Source organism: Rana temporaria, chromosome 4 (assembly GCF_905171775.1).
Source record: "Rana temporaria chromosome 4, aRanTem1.1, whole genome shotgun sequence".
Taxonomy (NCBI): Eukaryota; Metazoa; Chordata; class Amphibia; order Anura; family Ranidae; genus Rana; species Rana temporaria.
The window spans coordinates 305965005-305983400 of NC_053492.1; the positions used below are offsets into that span (position 1 = coordinate 305965005).

The window sequence follows — 18396 nt, forward strand, 5'->3', positions numbered from 1 at the left end:
GGCCATGCATCTACATGAGGTCAAGCCTCATTTAAATACAACACGCCCCCTACAGCCTACTTTGAATTACTCGCGCTTATGCCGGCCCATTTACGATAGGCCGCCGTAACTTAGGAGGCAAGTGCTTTGTGAATACAGCACTTGCCTCTCTAAGTTGCGGCGGCGTAGCGTAAATACGGTACGCTACGCCCGCGCAACGTAGATCGGCCGTACGTGAATCTAGGCCTATGTGTACATCTTCACTAGACACCAACTGGCCAAGTTTGGGTTTGAATTCTAAACTTGAACATGGTTGGTCCACTCATTTCTTCTTGGAAATCGTTCTATCTACCATCTAAAGACAAACCCCACTTGCCAAAAAATGCCACCAAATGCACATAAAAACTTGGAAAGGAAATGTAAAACAAGATATACATTTTTTAATGACATACATTTATTAAGTTTCTCCAATACTTGGAATCAATGTTCTATAAACATCCAATTCATTATCATATTCAGGAATACAACTACTCTAAGATATACTTCCCTCTTTTTGTAAAGTCTTCTTTTCAGTGAAAGCATGTGACTGACTGGGTATAACACAATCACAAAGAAATGTTACAATTGAGGAAAAACTGTTTACTCTTATCGGTCTTCAAAAAAGTACCAAGGTCAATCTAGGGCCAATTTAAGGCTAAATTAGCAGCGAAAAAAATCAGATTTACAGCTCTTATCCAAAAAATCTGAAACACTGGAACTGTACATGCAACTCAGTAAGTGCTATTGAAGCATTTGGTATAAAGAAAAATTTGTGTCTAGGGTCAGTGTTGGATGTTTTTTTTTTGTTAATATACATGTAAGCTTTTGTGATAAGTTTACATGCGTACTTGCATAAAGGTATTCTTAGCCAGAAAGTAAAAAAAAAAAATACTAATTTATTTTAACAAGGAATTATGGGCCAGATTCACAGAAGGGATACGACGGCGCATCTCCTGATACGCCGTCGTATCTCTGTTTCTATCTATGCGACTGATTCATAGAATCAGTTACACATAGATATCCATAAGATCCGACAGGTGTAATTGTTTTACACTGTCGGATCTTAGGATGCAGTACCGCGGCCACCGCTGGGGGGAGTTCGCGTCATAAACCAGCGTCGGGTATGCAAATTAGGAGTTACGGCGATCCACGACGGATTTTCGCGTTCGCTGCGTCGCCGCTAGTCTAGTTTCCCGTCGCAAAGTTAGTCGTCGTTTTGGGTGCCCTAACTTTAGTCAGCAATCGTATTGCTGTCTAAAGTATGGCCGTCGTTCCCGCGACGAATATTAAAAATTTAACGTCATTTGCGTAACACGTCCGGGAATACAGAAGTACGCTACGCGCGTCGCCGTTCGAAAAAATTACGTCACGGAGCGCAAAGCACAACGGGAATTGCGAAACGGAGCATGCGCAGTAGGTCCGGCGCGGGACCGCGCCTAATTAAAATGGCACACGCCCATTTGAATTGGCCCGCTTTGTGCCGGAGGCTGCCAGCGTAGTTTTCATCGCAAGTGCTTTGTGAATCAGGCACTTGCGATGAAAACTTGCGGCGGTGTAACGTATCTACGATACGTTACGCCGCCGCTCCCCTACGTGAATCTGGCCCTATGTCTGGATTTTGGAAAGGCAGGAAGTGACCAGTGTCCTGGCAAGATGCAAAAGGTACTGTTTTTTTTTTTAATTCTTTATTTAGTGAAAGACAAGAGTTTACAAATTGTGTACACAATTGTAGTCACAGTGGTAATGCAGCTCAGACATAGCTGAGGAGTCACAACATAGTCAAAAATACAGTAACTGGGGGGAAGGTTCGTAAGGCCAAGAACCTACAAAAATAGGATCATTTCAAAAGTCCATAAAAACCTTTTGGATGACGTGGAGGTAACCTTTGCAGCAATAAGTAAGATTCCCAAGCTAAATGTCTGCCAGAGACCTGAACCCCATGCCTTCTGACCAGTATTTTTATATATGGTAATTAATATAAGAGGACAAACAAAAGGTGAGAAAAGAAGAAAAAAAAGGGTGGGTGAGTCAGGGGGTAGGGAACCTAGACCAGCATGGAATACATGGGTCAATAGTTATCGGCCATGCCATAGCGATCTATCTATTGATCAATCAGCTCCTGATAAGCAGTAGAATATAAAAAGATTGACGACGAGTACCACTTATCATGAACCTTCTACTCCCTATGGTGGAAAGAAGCTGTAAGGCATTCCATGTGTTCAATATCATAAATTTTAGGCAGCCACAGAGAAATAGGAAAAGTGATGTTTTTTTTCCCACAAGGCAGCAATGCAAGCCCATCCCAAAGCATCCCCTCAGCACACATACAACACTGCCTGCAAGTACTAGCCCCCTTCCCTCCCAAAGCACCACCCAGCACATATCCAATCCCGCCCTGCTAGCCCTAGCTCTCTCCTCTCCCAAAGTTCCCCCCTTTATAGCCCTAGCTCTCTCCTCTCCCAAAGTTCCCCCCTTTATAGCCCTAGCTCTCTCCTCTCCCAAAGTGCCCCCTCTTTCTAGCTCATTAGCAGGGCCGCCATCAGGGGGGTACAGGCAGTACACCTGTAAGGGGCCCAGAAGTCCCCAGGGGCCGGGATGGCAACCCCCTTTAAAAAAAAAAAATGGCAACCCCCCTTTTTTATTTATTTTTTTATAAAAAAAATATTTCTTTTAATATATTTGTATTTTATTTTTTGTTAAAGGACCAATTTTATTTTTATCCCCAGGGCCCCAGATGACAACCCCCTTTTTTTTTATAAAGAAATATATTTGTTTTTATATTTTTTTAATTTCTTTTATTTTTTACTTCATATATATATATATATATATATATATATATATATATTTTATTATTATTATTATTAAAGGGCTCAGAGGTCCCCAGGGCCCCATGCGACAAACCCCCTTTTTTTTTTTTATAAATGTTATATATACATATATATATATATATATATATATATATATATATATATATATATATATACCAGAGGTCCCCAGGGCCCTAGATGGAAACTCCCCCTTTTTTTTATATAAATGTTTATTTTTATTTTTTATATATTTGTTTTTATTTATTTTTTTATTAAAGGGCCCAGAGGTCCCGGATGGCAGCCCACCTTTTTTTGTAATTTATTTTTATAAAAAAATAATAATAATTTGTGTGTATATATATATATATATATATATATATATATATATATATGGCCCAGAGGTCCCCAGGGCCCCAGATGGCAACCCCCCTTTTTAAAAAAAAATATATATTTTTTCTTTCTTTTTTTTTCTTTTTATTAAAGGGCCCAAGGCCCCGGATTGCTACCCCCTTTTTTTATATATATTTTCTTTTTTTGTAAAGGCCCCCCCCCCCTTCTCAATTCGCGGTAGCCCCCCCCCCCCGCTTCTCAATTTCAGGCGGCAGCACCCCCCCCCCAGCCCCCCAGTTCTCTGCCCCAGGGGGCCCATGCCTGAAGATGTGTAAGGGGCCCCATAATTCCTGATGACGGTCCTGCACATTAGTAGCTGAGCTGTAACAGTTATCATTAATGGCATGCCTTGAATACAACTGTTTGGAGAAACAGTTAAATCAGTGGGTTCAGTTCTCCTTCAACTCTTAAAGTAACCCACTAATCCTTTACCATTGTTTAACTATTAATCTACTCCATAAAAATAGATTAACCCTTAAATATTTGTTCTTATCTTTTTGTGCTCCAAGGGAGGTGTACCTGTTCTGCAATCTTGGCAATGAAAAACAAAGAAAGCACATTTGCATTTCTCTAAATCATGGGTGCTCAATCCGTTGCCCTTCAGCTGTTGCGGAACTACAAATCCCATCATGCCTCTGCCTTTGGGAGTCAGGCTTGTAACTCTCAGCGGCCTGCAATGCCTCTTTGGACTTTTAGTTCTGCAACAGCTGGAGGGCCACAGGTTGAGCACCCATGCTCTAAATTATGCTAGGCATACCCAGAAAACAGTAATTTCCTTCAATTCTCTAAAACAAGTACAGATTTTCACTTTAGTATTTTTTTTTTCAGTACCCTTCTAGAGATGTGTTGAAGTAAAAGTGACTGTGGTAACTGTATAGTGACCGTTTCACATGTTGTATGCTTTTTCTTCCCTCCACACCAGTTTTTTAATGCAATAAAAGCATATACTGAGGATATAGATTTGCCCACATATCAAAAAAAAATTGTGGATTGTAGTAAATCTTTACTCCTAATAAACAACAATTTAATGGCACTGTAAATAGACAAGTTAGGTAGTTATAATGTAAAACGCAGAAGATGCAATGATGTCAAAACAACGTGTTCATTGCTGCAGTAAAATATGATGTGGAAATTAACAACTTGACCGTTGATTAGGAGGAAGATGAGCTAATATGAAATGATTTCAAAAGAGGAAAAGTGAACAAAGCCTGGTATCTAATGCATTCAGTAAACACGTGTGCATTATTCACCAGGAACTTGGTCTGGTTTCAGAGGACATGTGATGCTGCTGCACTAAAGTGTATAGTCACATCTATTGCTGTATTATAGAAAAGGGTAAAGTACCAACATGTGGATGACTAAGACATCTGACATTTGCCAATTCAGCTGTTTATGTAGCAGTACAGTAACTATGGTTATGCGCACACATGTAAATTTACGATAAAGGCAGTTGTAATGTATTAGAAATTGCAAATTATTTGCTTCAGAGCAGGTAATAGTTCCATTGACAATTCAAAAAATCATTAAAGCCCATCTCCACGAATTAGAAAAAAAAAATCTACCCTTGCAGTGGGCCGTTGGCCATGGACTACCGCAATGCAAAGGATAAATGCTCATTATGTCTAAAAGGTACATGAGCAAGCATAATTACTTCTCTTACCCCGCAGTTTGTCCCGCTCTGGCACTGTCCAATTTTCCCGGAAAGATCTGGTCTGTGGGCAGCCCCTCAGCATCGTCACACACAATTCAGGACTATTAACACTCTATTGTAATTGGTAGGTGCAAGTAAGCAACCATGTCCAGGAGCTTCTTAGGCCGCGTACACATGGTCGGACAAAACCGATGAGAATGGACTGAGGTTCAGTTTCATCGGTCCAAACCTACCGTGTGTATAGCCCATCGGTCTGTTTTCCTTCGGTCCAAAACTTAAAAACATGCTTCAAAATCGAACCGATGGACTGCTGCCCGATTGGTCCAAACCGATGGTTAGTACAGAAAGCATCGGTTCAAAACCTGCACATGCTCAGAATCAAGTCGACGCATGCTTGGAAGCATTGAACTTCGTTTTATTCAGCACGTCGTGTGTTTGACGTCACCGTGTTCTGACCCGATCAGTTTTTGGAATGATGGTGTGTACGCACATCAGACCATCAGGCCACTTCAGCGGTGAACCGATGGAAATGGCCCCGTTGGACCATTCTCATCGGTTTGGAACGACCGTGTGTACGCGGCCTCAGGCAGTAGGATTCGGGAGACTGGTCATATTGCTACAGGAACCCTGCTGGAGTGCAGAAAATGTTAAGCATTTCTCTTTATTCCAGCTCCCTAGACATGAAGGGCATTTACCTTTTGCAGTGTTGGGTGTTGGAGGGGGGGCGCCCACTGCAAGGATAGACTTTTTTCAATCCTGAAGTTGGGCTTTACAGAAGTAAAAGCATCTAATTTACTTTCAGAAATTCCTACTTCTGTGTTGTTTCTTTTACAAACAAAAGTAAAAAACCTGACCAATTGCCCAATTTTTTAAAGCTGGCATACCAGCTGGCATATGCGCCGTCGTATCTGTGTGCTGTACCCACAAACTAAGATACGCCTAAAAACAGGCTTCATCCAACCGACGTAACTTGCCTACGCCGGCGTAGAGTGGGCGCATATTTACGCTGGATGCATTCGGCGCTCCCATTGATTTTCTCTTCACATATGCAAATGAGGGAGATACGCCGATTCACGAACGTCCGTCCGTCAGACGCAGTGCGCGTAAAGTCATACATCCGGCGTAAAGTTATGCCCCATAAAGGAGGTGTAACTCAGCAGCATCCATGCAAAGGGCTGCACCAGGGAACTCAAGCCAAAGTATTTTACGTAGTTTACGTAGGACGTGAATATGACTAGGCGTAGGTTACGTTCACGCCGTAGGCAGTGATCCGAAGTATCTTAGGCAGTTGTTCCGACATGATTGTGAGCATGCGCACTGAGATGCGCCCATGGGACGACGCATGCGCAGTTGGCGAAACGTATCTGTCTGGCGCCGGGCCCATCATTTGCATGGGGTCACGCCTCATTAGCATGGCTCATGCCCACTTCCACTAACGCCGACTTACGCCTTGGAAACCCAGCGCAGATTTGGAAGCACTGGCTTTGTGAATTCAGTGCTTGCCTCTCTGCGCTGCGTCGGCGTAGCGTAAAGGAGATACGCTACGGCGGCATAAATATGCGCCAGTGTCTGTGAATCCGGGCCATTGTGTTATACTGATCCTTATCCTTGTGTTAAGGCCTAATACAGAACTTATATAGCACCAACATTTTACACAGTGCTTTACAATATAAATAGGGCGTGGTCAAACCACAATGCGGTTAAGCTGCTTTTGTTATAGTGGGCAGTTAAAATAGTTGTTAAGGCAAAAGGTTTGTTATCTTAATGCATTATATGCAATAAGATAACAAACCTTTTGTATGTAGCAGGCCCCGCAGCACTCCCTAACACTTACCTTGAGCCCCTTCTCTCTACAGTGATGTCCACGATTCCCTTGGCCGTCCAGGACTCTCCTCCTGATTGGTTGGGGCACAGCCACAGCACCATTGGCTGCCACAGCTGTCAATCAAAGTCGGTTAGCCAATCAGGGGAGAGAGAGGGTGTGGCCGGGTCGGGGCTCCATCTCTGAATGGATACATAGTGCTCTGACACGGCCTGGGTGCCCCCATAGCAAGCTGCTGGTCTATAGGGGCACTCGACAGGAGGGAGGGGCCAGGAGCCCCAAAGAGGGACCAGAAAAGAGGGCTGCTCTGTGCAAAACCAATTGCACAGAGGAGGTAAGTATAACATGTTTTTATTTATTTTTTAAAAAGCAAGACTGTACAATCACTTTAAGACTTGGCAAGGGTTTAAACCCTGCCCCACCTCAAACTATTTTTGTATTTTGTTCTGCTTTAAAATTCATAACTGGGTCATCAGCATATTAACATTTCCAAACAACTACCGTATTTATCGGGGTATTGCGCGCTCCGGCGTATAGCGCGCACCCCTAAAGTGGACCCGCAATTCCTGTAAAAAAAACATTTTAGTACTTACAGTTTTGGTGTCTTGCGCGGCGACCTCGTCGGGTCCGGCGTCCGTCTGCGGCTTCGGTGGTGTCCTCCCGGCTTCTCCCGCGATGTCTCCCCGTCGAATCGACGCTTCCCGCGCTCAGTTTGAATGCCTGCGCCGACATATACCGAGTGCAGTACACTCGGCTACATTTGGCCAGGCTCGGCTTCGCTCGTGCTCACGCTCTGTGACGTTTATGCGTAAGCACGAGCGAAGCCGAGCCTGCCCGAAAGTAGCCGAGTGTACTGCACTAGGTATATGTCGGCGCAGGCATTCAAATTGAGCGCGGGAATTGGGTATGGGCGTATATCGCGCACCCACGATTTTCCCCTTATTTTAAGGGGAAAAAAGTGAGCGGTATATGCCGATAAATACGGTAATTGTTCTGTTACAATGAGGATATACCACTACATTTCTATGATTTACATGAACCAAAATCAGATGATACACTGAGGAGTTATATTAAAAGGAAAAATCTAACATTTTAAGGAAGTTATTAATATATTTCCCATGACAAGTGATCATCTTTGTCTCACCTACCGGAAAGATGCAATACAACCATTACAAGGCCAGATAAAGATGAGCGCATTCTTTGGAGAACTATGGAAAGCACATGCATGTTCCTCATCCTCTTCTTCTTCATCACATGACAGAACCATCATCTCAGACAGGTGTACTCGGTGCTTTAATCTGAAACTGGTGCCAGACCTAAAAGACAGAGATATCATAAGCAATTCATTGTAATCTCAAACACAAAATAGAGGAAGAAAGTTAGACATCAACGCAAAGCCCGCGTAATTCAAAGTAGGCTAGTGTGGGCGTGTTTTATGCTAATGATTCGTGACCCGACCTGATTGAATTTTTTTAAGAACGGCACATGCTCCGTCCGTGAACGTATACAAGTGCGCATGCTCAAAATTACGCTGCAAATAGTCAATGCTTTCGACGTGAACGTAACTTACGTCCAGCCCCATTCACGGACGACTTACGCAAACGACGTAAAATACGACGCTGTTCGTACGTTTCCGACGTCCATACCTAACATGACTTACCCCTGCTTTATGAGGAGTAACTTTACGCTGGCGTATGTCTTACGTAAACGACGTATCTTGCTATGCCGGGCGTATCTAGCTAATTTGCATATTCAACGCGGAAATCTACGGAAGTGCAACTAAGATACAACGGCGTAAGAGACTTACGCCGCTCGTATCTTAGCCAAATTTATGCGTAACTGATTCTAAGAATCAGCCGCATAGATACGACGGCTCTCATTCGGACTTACGACGGCGTACATGGCGATACGCCGTTGTAAGTCCTTTGAGAATCTGGGCCATTGTATTTATAGGCATACAATGCAATCAGTCAGTATACTGCAGCTAATAAGTAGTTCAGTCAACATCTAATTCCTGAACCACACAACTCCACAAGTCATCTGTTTATTCTTTAAGAGGTTCAGCTAAAACTTTTATGCTATGAACAATAAATGCAAAATAAAATGAATGTATCATTTTCTAAACTACAGAAACCAAGCACTACCATTTAAATATTTTTTTGCCTAAAAGATGTGTACAGATGAAGTTACTTCTACACCTTGGGGTTTATTTACTAAAGCTGGAGAGTGCAAAATCAGACACATCTCTGCATAGAAACCAGCTTCTAACCTCAGCTTGTTCAATTAAAGAGGAGTTCCGACACCGCCAAGCAAAAAATTCAAAGTCAGCAGCTACAGTATGTGACTTTTATTATTAGGACACTGTCTTGGAATCCAGAGATGTCGGCATCCCAGCCGATGTTGCCATCGGCTCTCTGGTGCTGCCACCGTCATTCGTAGTAAGAGAACTAGGCCTTTCGGCTTCACAGCTGGTTCTCTACTGCGCATGTACAAAGCGCGCAGCTCTTTCTGAAAAGCCCGGCGGTGGGGGAAGAAGGGGGGGCAAACTTCTGAGTGATCGCATGGCTGCACGATCTCCTGGAAGTAGGGACGTGTATTTGTCAAAAACAGGTAACTTTTCCCCCTCCCACCCCCGAAATGTGCCAAATGTGGCACTGGAGAGGGGGAGGAGGCTGATGAGCAGAGCTTCCACTTTTTTCGGTGGAACTCCGCTTTAAGCTTTGGCAATAAAACCTGGAAGGTAATTGACATCCGCCATAAAAAAAGTTGTGACGTGTAATTAAAAATATAATGTACCCGAATTTTGTAACTTATGTCACATAAATGTGCATTATACTCGGCTTATTTTGGGACATGAATAACTTGCTTTGTGACCTATCAAAGTCATGTAACTAGGCTCTCCTCCATTTATTAATAGGGATGAACTTCGTATTCGAGTCGAACTCATGTTCGACTCGAACAACGTATGTTCGATCGTTCGTCGAATTACGAAAGTTTTGGGCCATTCGCGCCAAATTCGAGTGGTGTGTCACAGCCCATAATTCACTGCGGCATTGCAGTGCATTGCTGGCTGATGATTGGCCAAGCATGCACTATGACCCGCATGCTTGGCCAATCGCAGCTTGCAAAAAACGGAGAGCCATAATTGGCCAAAGCCAGGGTGGCTTTGGCCAATTATGGCTCAGGGGGTTTGGTACACGCCCCACACTATAAAAGGACGCCTGCAGGTCGGCCTTGTGTAGTGTGTTGCGGTGGTTAAGAGAGAGAAGACAGAGAGAGAAAGTGTAATTTTTTGTAGGTAGAGCAGGCAGGCTAGTCAGTTAAAGTTACAGTGTGTAGAGGATATTGATGCATCCCAGGTGTATATTTATACACTGCGGGGCGGATCCTCAAAGAAATTACGCCGGCGTATCACTTGATACGCAGCGTAATTTCAAATTACCCGCGTTGTATCTTTAGTTTAAATCCTCAAACCAAGATACGACGGCATCTGGGTTAGATCCGACAGGCGTACGGCTTTGTACGACTTTGGATCTTAGATGCAATACTTTGGCGTCCGCTGGGTGGAGTTTGCGTAATTTTCCGCGTTGGGTATGCAAATTAGCGATTTACGACGATCCACGAACATACGCGCGGCCGTCGCATTCTGTTACGACGTCTCTAGTCGGCTTTTTCCGGCGTATAGTTAAAGCTGGTGTTTTGCGGCCTATAGTTAGAATTGCCATGTTAAGTATGGCCGTCATTCCCGCTTTTAATTTGAATTTTTTATTTTTGTTTGCGTAAGTCGTCCGTGAATCGGAATGTACGTAAGTCACGTGTAAGTTAAAAAAAATGACGTCCTAGCGACGTCATTTAGCGCAATGCACGGAAATTTTGGGACGGCGCATGCGCAGTTCATTCGGCGCGGGAACGCGCTTCATTTAAATGAAACACGCCCCCTAATCGCCGATTTTAAATACGCGCCATTACTCCGCTTGAGATACACTACGCCGCCGTAACTTACGGCGCAAATTCTTTGGGGATTCAAACCGGCCTAAAGTAAGTTACAGCGGCGTAGCGTATCTCACATACGCTGCGCCGATCTATTTGTATGTGGATCTGTCCCTGTATAGTTTAGGTAGATCCGCTGTTCCTAATTTACTGACAGGCAGGCAGGTGATTGTGCTAGCTGCAGTATTCTCATGTGGTGTACTGCCTGTGTCCTCTACAGTGTGCACCTAAAGCTATGTGGTGTGTGTACTGCCTGTGTCCTTTGCAGTGTGCACCTAAAGCTACATGGTGTGTGTACTGCCCGTGTCCTCTGCAGTGTGCACCTAAAGCTACATGGTGTGTGTACTGCCCATGTCCTCTGCAGTGTGCACCTAAAGCTACGTGGTGTGTGTACTGCCATTGTCCTCTGCAGTGTGCACCTAAAGCTACGTGGTGTGTGTACTGTCTGTGCTATTTTTCTCAATGATTTTCATCCATATTGCAGGGACCAGACATTACATTAAAGCAACAAGCAGTTTTAAATTACTGTTTTCTTATAGTAATCTCATTTTGTGCAGGGACAGTTCTAAACATGTGCCACTTCACAGGCATACTATAGACACCCAACAGGTACGATATTTAAAGGAATTTTTCTATTTATTTTTTTCACTTTAAGCATCATTAAAATCACTGCTCCAGAAAAAACGACAATTTTTAAAACTTTTTTTTCCATTGATACATGTTCCCTGGGGCAAGTCCCGGGTTCTTAAACCCGTTTTACGACAATAACTTGCATATTAGGCTTTAAAATTAGCACTTTTGAATTCCAACGTTCGAGTCCCATAGACGTCAATAGGGTTCTAAATGTTTGCCCGAACGGTCGGTCCGTTCGAAGGTTCTGGTGCGAACCCAACAAAGGGGGGGGGGGGGTGTTCGGCTCATGCCTATTTATGAAGTTCTCTTTACAGAGCTAAGCCGGAGGAACTCTGTGGGACACCACAGACTGTACATCGTAACATGTATTTTATGGATAGGATGTAAAATGCAGGCCCAGGGCTACCATAAGAAACCACGTGGCCTCACACAGCCTACCTGACAGCCTCCCCCTTCCCCCACAACGTCTCCCTGCAAAATTTAAGGGGGAATTCCAGTTATGGATATTTTTTACATAGTTACCTCGGTCCAGCTTGGTCCAAGGTAACTATGTATATGCCATACCTAGCTGATGCCCCTGGAAACTGGAAGTCACAAAAGTAGACACCGCTACCCCAAAGCTCTCCACTTGCTTCCAGGTTGTACTTTCTGAATAAATGCAAAGTGTTCTCTGACTGGACAAGGTAAAGAGATGGGGCGGCCCCTTCCCTATTTGTCTGGTGTCCCCTCATACACTGGAAAGGGCTGCTATAACCACATAGACTGGGAGCAACCCCAGCCACCTCTGTGCACACAGCCCAGTGGTCAACAATCAATCAGACCCCTCACCCCTACAAAAAAAACATTAACAAAAATAACAATACAGTCTTGGTAAAAGTTTTGTAGAAAGGATAACAAAAACTGTTCTATGAATAAATATTCCCAAATATTTAAATACACTGACCAACATTTTGCCAGGGGAGAATAAGATGCAGGTCATTAGTAAAGTAAAGAGTTTATTTATCACCTCCTACAACTTTTCTCACTCTTAAGAGAACTTACTCATTTTTACATACAATGACAGTAATGTACAGTACAATTTTTTTATGATATCATAATCTTCTTATATTAAATGCCAATATATCTTATTAGATGTCACTCTGATTTTCTTTTATGACTTTTGTCCCCCACGTACTTTCCACAATGTAATTGTGATACTCAGGCGTGACTAATCAGGGGGAACAGTGGTCCTGGAGAGGACCACCCACAGGACACATATATATTGTAGGTGGAAAGTGTGAAAGTCAAACCTCAGCTGCAGAGTGAGGTGGGAGAAAGGCTGCTTATTTGACATTTCATTTCTCTGGTTCCTCAGTGGTGTTGTGGTTTACTAGTGTTAGGCATATTTATCAGTACTGGCCATCTTTAATAAAAACATTGCTGACTACGTACACTTGACATACATAGAGCAATAAAGTTTTTCTTGTGGTGTAAAAAAAATTGACTGTCACTAACAATATGCAGGTCTTGTAGGCCTTAACAGTAAATGATAAGTGTGGCTTGGTGTGATGAAACAAGAATAAAGGGTATATTTGATAATCTAAGCACCACATCCCTAAAGTTAGAGTTTGCCCAAAAATCTGGGTATATGGGACGTTTAAGGTGCTAATCTCAGAAAAAGAGCATAATAAACCAATTTTATAAAAACATATCTTTATTATGCATTAGAAAACTGTAAAAAGAAATTTACTTAAGTCCTCATAAAAACACTAGATGCATATAGAAGTATACTGTACATAGTGACATCTACACCATACGCCTTCCTAGTTAGATCCAATGCTAAATGTTACAATACAACCAATAGTAGTTTTATAAAGGTAATTAACATGACAATGGAAGGTGCAATGTCCCAACGCGTTTCGCTGGTTAAGCTTTTTCAGGGGTTTACAAGGGGTACAGCTGATGAAAAGGAACACAGCATGTGTGAAATTTCTTTTTTTTTCTTTTTTGTAATGTATTTGTAATTTCACACATGTTGTGTACCTTTTCATCAGCTGTACCCCTTGTGAACCCCTGAAGAAGCTCAACCAGCGAAACGTGTAGGAATGTTGGAAATAGCAGCTTTAGGAGCGAGCAAGGTAGGGTCTTGGCGGTATATCCTACCTTGCTTGCTCGATATGCCTCACGCATATTGATCATATCAACACTTACATCCACCATTCTCTCTTTAGGTACAGCATCAAAAAAAGGGGATAAGGCCAAATGGTAGTTGGGACCTCTCTTTTGCCTCATCTCTTCCATAAAACAGCACAAGCATCCCCAAGATCCTCTGCAGGTCTGCACCTTGTAGCAGAAGGCTGCAAGTCAGAGATTGTGGACACAGACAGGGATAGCCTGGTCTGTGATGGCTGGGAAAGATTGCCTGACAGGAACACTATGTCTAGCATTAAGATATATAATGTAATATGTGTAGTACCATTTTCTTAAGGCCTCGTACACACGACCGAGGAACTCAACGGGCGAAACACATCGTTTTGCTCGTCGAGTTCCTTGTGAGGCTGTCGAGGAACTCGGCGAGCCAATTTTCTCCATTCCCGTCGAGGAAAAAGAGAACATGCTCTCTTTTTGGCTCGACGAGTTCCTTGACAGTTTCCTCGTCGAAAAATGTACACACGACCGATTTCCTCTGCAAAAAAAAAAAAACAGCAAGTTTCTTGCTGATTTTTGCCGAGAAACTCGGTCGTGTGTACGAGGCCTCACTTTCATATTGTTTTTTTTGGCTGTTCCTATTTTTTTTAAATAATTCTGTTTTTGTGTTGGGTCTTATACTGGCGTCCACATATTGTGTATTTTTACCTTGCTCAGTAAATTATATTCTGTTCTGAATAATTTAGTTTTCTGGGTGAGAGGTTGATAAACTTCACATAATTTTTAAGCAGTCTATCATTTTATTGTCTCCAATAAACGAAAGAAATCGAATTATGAAATTTTTGTAATGCATCAAAGGAGAGATGATGTTTCTTGTATTCTATATGCAACAGCATAACAGAAATGGGAAAAAGGTTGCTTGCAAAGGGTGGGGCCCACATTTCTTTAGGCGTGCCACCACAATTTTGCAGAAATACTTGAGCCATTATGGTACATGTAGGGGAGGGGTCCACACTATCTATATATTTTTTTTTTTTTTTTGGCGAACCAGATAAAAAACACCTACAGTTCATAAACTTTTGGTAATATAGCAATCAACTCACCAGTGGCTTCCTTCCTGAAGATTTCCTTTTGTTCATCAGGATGCATTTGTGCATCCTGATGAGGAAGGGTCATACAGCTCTGGGTGCTCCTGTATCATTGTAATAAATGTTTTAACATCCACCCATGCCTTGGCTACCATTATGATGCTAATAGTGTGCAATGATCTCTACACACCACGTGTAAAACCAGAAAGTAGAATGGGGAAGCACAAGTCTTAAAAAGGAGACAATTATGATTTTTTTTTCAGAGAGTTGCGTTTATGTGCGTTGTATTTATGTGTGTTTGTGTTTCAAAAAAAGGCAGCTTGCTTGTACTTTGATAGACTGTAAATGCAGTTGAAATGCATTCAAAAGTGTATCTCACGGTACCTGGTGTGCATTAGCCCTAACTGAACATCTTATTATATTCCCTTTTGATCATTGCATTGTCTGTGCGACAATTATTTGGTGCTTATTTAAGGTAATTATTTATGTATACACTTTAATATGTTGCTTTATTATCTTATTGTTGCTCTTGGTTTATAGGTAGGTGTGTTTGTGTGGGATGGTATGGGGGGGGGGGGGGTTGACAAAACTTTGCAGGAATCCAGTTATTCAACTCAAAACCTCTAGAACAAGACAGCTTTGCAAACATACTTGACTTCACGCTCACTCCACCTTGGTCCAGCCAATCCAATCAGGTGGACTACCAGTACAATCTACAATGCATTCTGCTGTGTTTGTACTCACACATACAGTAGTCACTTGTATGCAGGGCTGGGAAAAGGGGTGGGCATTATGGGTGGCTGTCCTGGGCACAATTGTTTATTGCAGGGATGGGGGTGTCCTGACCCTAACCCTAAGGGACTGGGGGGTGCAATTTGGCATCTTTGTCCTGGGCGCTGGATGACCTTGTCCCAGCACTGGTTGCATGGTCCACCTAACCTTCTTTCATACATACAATTGCCCAGAAGTCAAAACTTTGACATTATCTGAACAGGTCCCAGAAGACAACGGGGACCATTCAGATCGCGCAGCGCAGCCGCAAGGCTTCACTTCCTGATTCCATTACCGAAAATGGCGGTGGCAGCATCCGAGAGCCGAGAGGTAGAACGGCTTCGGGTGCCGGCATCGTAGACAGGTAAGTGTTTTTATTTTAAAAGAAAGCAGCTGCAGTATTTGTAGCTGCTGACTTTAAAGGAAAAAAAAAACGGCGGACCTCCGCTTTAAACTTTACTCTATGGGAAGTATGGGCATCTAAATGTACTCTCTGGGAAGTATGAGCATCTAATTTCACTCTCCGGGATGTATGAGCATTTTCTTCTATTTGCAAGTATATGTAGAGTATGTAAAGCTGTACTGTTGCCTGTGAACCAGTGGGTATTTGTAATAGTCTAAATCTTGGCTCATGAACTGTTATAAAAGTGCAATATTTTCTGTTACAGTTTGCTATTTTCCCTTATATGTATTGTCTCTAAGACCCCTTTCACACTGGGTCGGTTTTTAGGCGTTATAACGCTAAAAATAACGCCTGAAAACCGTCCTGAAACAGCTGCTGCTGCCTCTCCAGTGTGAAAGCCCAGAGGTGCGCTAGCAGGACAGTAAAAAAAGTCCTGCTAGCAGCATCTTTAGTGCGGTGAAGGAGCGGTGTGTATACCGCTCCTCCACCGCTCCTGCCCATTGAAATCAATGGGGCATTGCGGCTATGCAGAGGCGCTTTGTGGTGGTTTTTAACCCTTTTTCGGCCGCTAGCAAATCCGACAGCACCGCTAAAAATAGCGGAGCTTTACCATTGCCGCCGCCCCCCGCCCCATTGTGAAAGGGGCCTTACTGTACATGTAATAATTGTATAAAACAAATCTAAAGGCTTGGTTAATTAACAAGGTTACACCCTGTCAGCAGGCCAGAGAGAGCACCTACATTTACTGTAACACTGAGCCTACACCACACCACGAATGTAACATAATAACACAATACAAAGGTACCCTTGGACAGCAGTATGATGTAAAAGTGGAGATTAAGCTTTTTATGTATGACCATGTCTGCATATGTAAAGCTCCCCTACAGCTACTGTATGGTCTGTATCTGGATTGCAAATAAGATGTGTTGAGTTACAAAGTTTTATATATTCTGTGTAGATGGCTTTCTGTGTAGTTTCACTTTCCTAGCAGAGGATATTCCCCTAAATAGCCATTACGAAATAAAACGGTTATGAAGCGGAACTTTCATTTCTTTTGCAACATAAAATACTTTTTTCTTCTTTGTTACCTCTCACCTATGGATTTCTATCATGATTCTAGGGAAATCTCTGTGATAAGCTGATAGTTAGATAGAAGGATAGATAGAAGGATAGATAGATAGATAGATAGATAGATAGATAGATAGATAGATAGATAGATAGATAGATAGATAGATAGATAGATAGATAGATAGATAGATAGATAGATAGATAGATAGATAGATAGATAGATAGATAGAGGGCTTTTTTTCTCAGAAAATATGTGCAGGAACTCAAACAGAGAGTCTGAGCCAGAGGTTGTGGGACTGAGTTCCACCAAGTTCCCGCTGAAAAAAAGCCCTGGATAGATAGATAGATAGATAGACAGATAGATAGATAGATAGATAGATAGATAGATAGATAGATAGATAGATAGATAGATACTTTGTTTTAAAGTAAACATTCAGTATGGTGTACCTAATTTATTGATTGTGGGTGATTTCAACTTGGTGTCTGACCAGTGCCTAGACAGACTTCATACCTCTACCACTTGGGCTTCCGGCCTCTCTCAGTGGGCGACCACTTTTGCCCTTGAGGACATGCGGAGGCATTTGCACCCCTCTGATAGAGAATTTAACTTCCATTCAGTCACATATCGCTCCTTTTCCCACATTGACCTAGCTTATGCCTCTTTCTCTGTGCTGCAGTTGGTGCAGGTGGTTGATATGCTGGCTAGATCATGCCCCACCCTTGCTGTCCCTGTGGTCAGGTGATTCTGGGAATTCCGGACTCTGGAGACTGTCTGGATACTGGCTCTCAGATCCTAAAGTTCAGGAGGGAATCCCTGAAGCATTATGTGGATTTTGTTTATATAAGGAGCAGACTGTTGGCCCCCTTAGGCCCCGTACACATGGTCGGTTTGGTCCGATGAGAATGAACCGAAGTTCATTTTCATCGGACCAAACCGACCGTTTGTATAGGCTATCGGTCTGGTTTCCTTCGGTCCAAAATTTCTAAACATGCTTCAAAACCGAGCCGATGGACCGCTGCCCGATCGGACCAAAACGATGGTTAGTACAGAAAAGCATTGGTTCAAAACCTGCGCATGCTCAGAATCAAGTCGACGCATGCTTGGAAGCATTGAACTTCGGGTTTTTTTCATCACATCGTGTGTTTTACGTCGCCGCGGTCTGACCCGATCAGATTTTTTCCCCATACTCAAACACCCGATCAGGGTGTTTGAGTATGGGGATAAGAATGGGAGTCTGCTCGCCTGGCTAGCTAGGGGCCAGTTTCCCACCATTCACAAAGGTGTGGATAAGAGATTCTGCTAGGGCGTTGCTGTTATCTCCGGGTGATATCAGCCGCCAGTATTTGCGTTTTTATGCTACCTTTTATTTGTCTATGGTTGACTATACTACTCTTGAGCTCAATACTTATCTATACCAGGTCTCCTTTCCCTCCCCCAACCTTGATAAGCGTCACCAGTTAGATAGAGACATCACCTTGGAAGAGTTTCATATAGCCTTAGGCCATATGCAGTCTGGTAAGGCCCTGGGCCCAGTGCTGGCCCAAGACATTGTGCTGCCTGGGACCAAGAATGAAATGCTGCCCCCCCCCCAAAAAAAAAATCATGCTCACCAAAATGCCCCCACATT

At 43.0% G+C, this 18396-nt stretch overlaps 1 protein-coding gene across 1 annotated transcript in view; it reads right to left on the bottom strand.

Annotated features, from left to right (window-relative positions):
• LOC120937382 (T cell activation RhoGTPase activating protein) overlaps nucleotides 1–18396 on the bottom strand; it is a 159476-nt gene that overhangs the window by 34216 nt on the left and 106864 nt on the right. The window contains exon 4 of the mRNA XM_040350564.1: nucleotides 7837–8004. Coding sequence (XP_040206498.1) covers nucleotides 7837–8004 — 168 coding nt within the window. The remainder of the gene's footprint in view (nucleotides 1–7836; nucleotides 8005–18396) is intronic.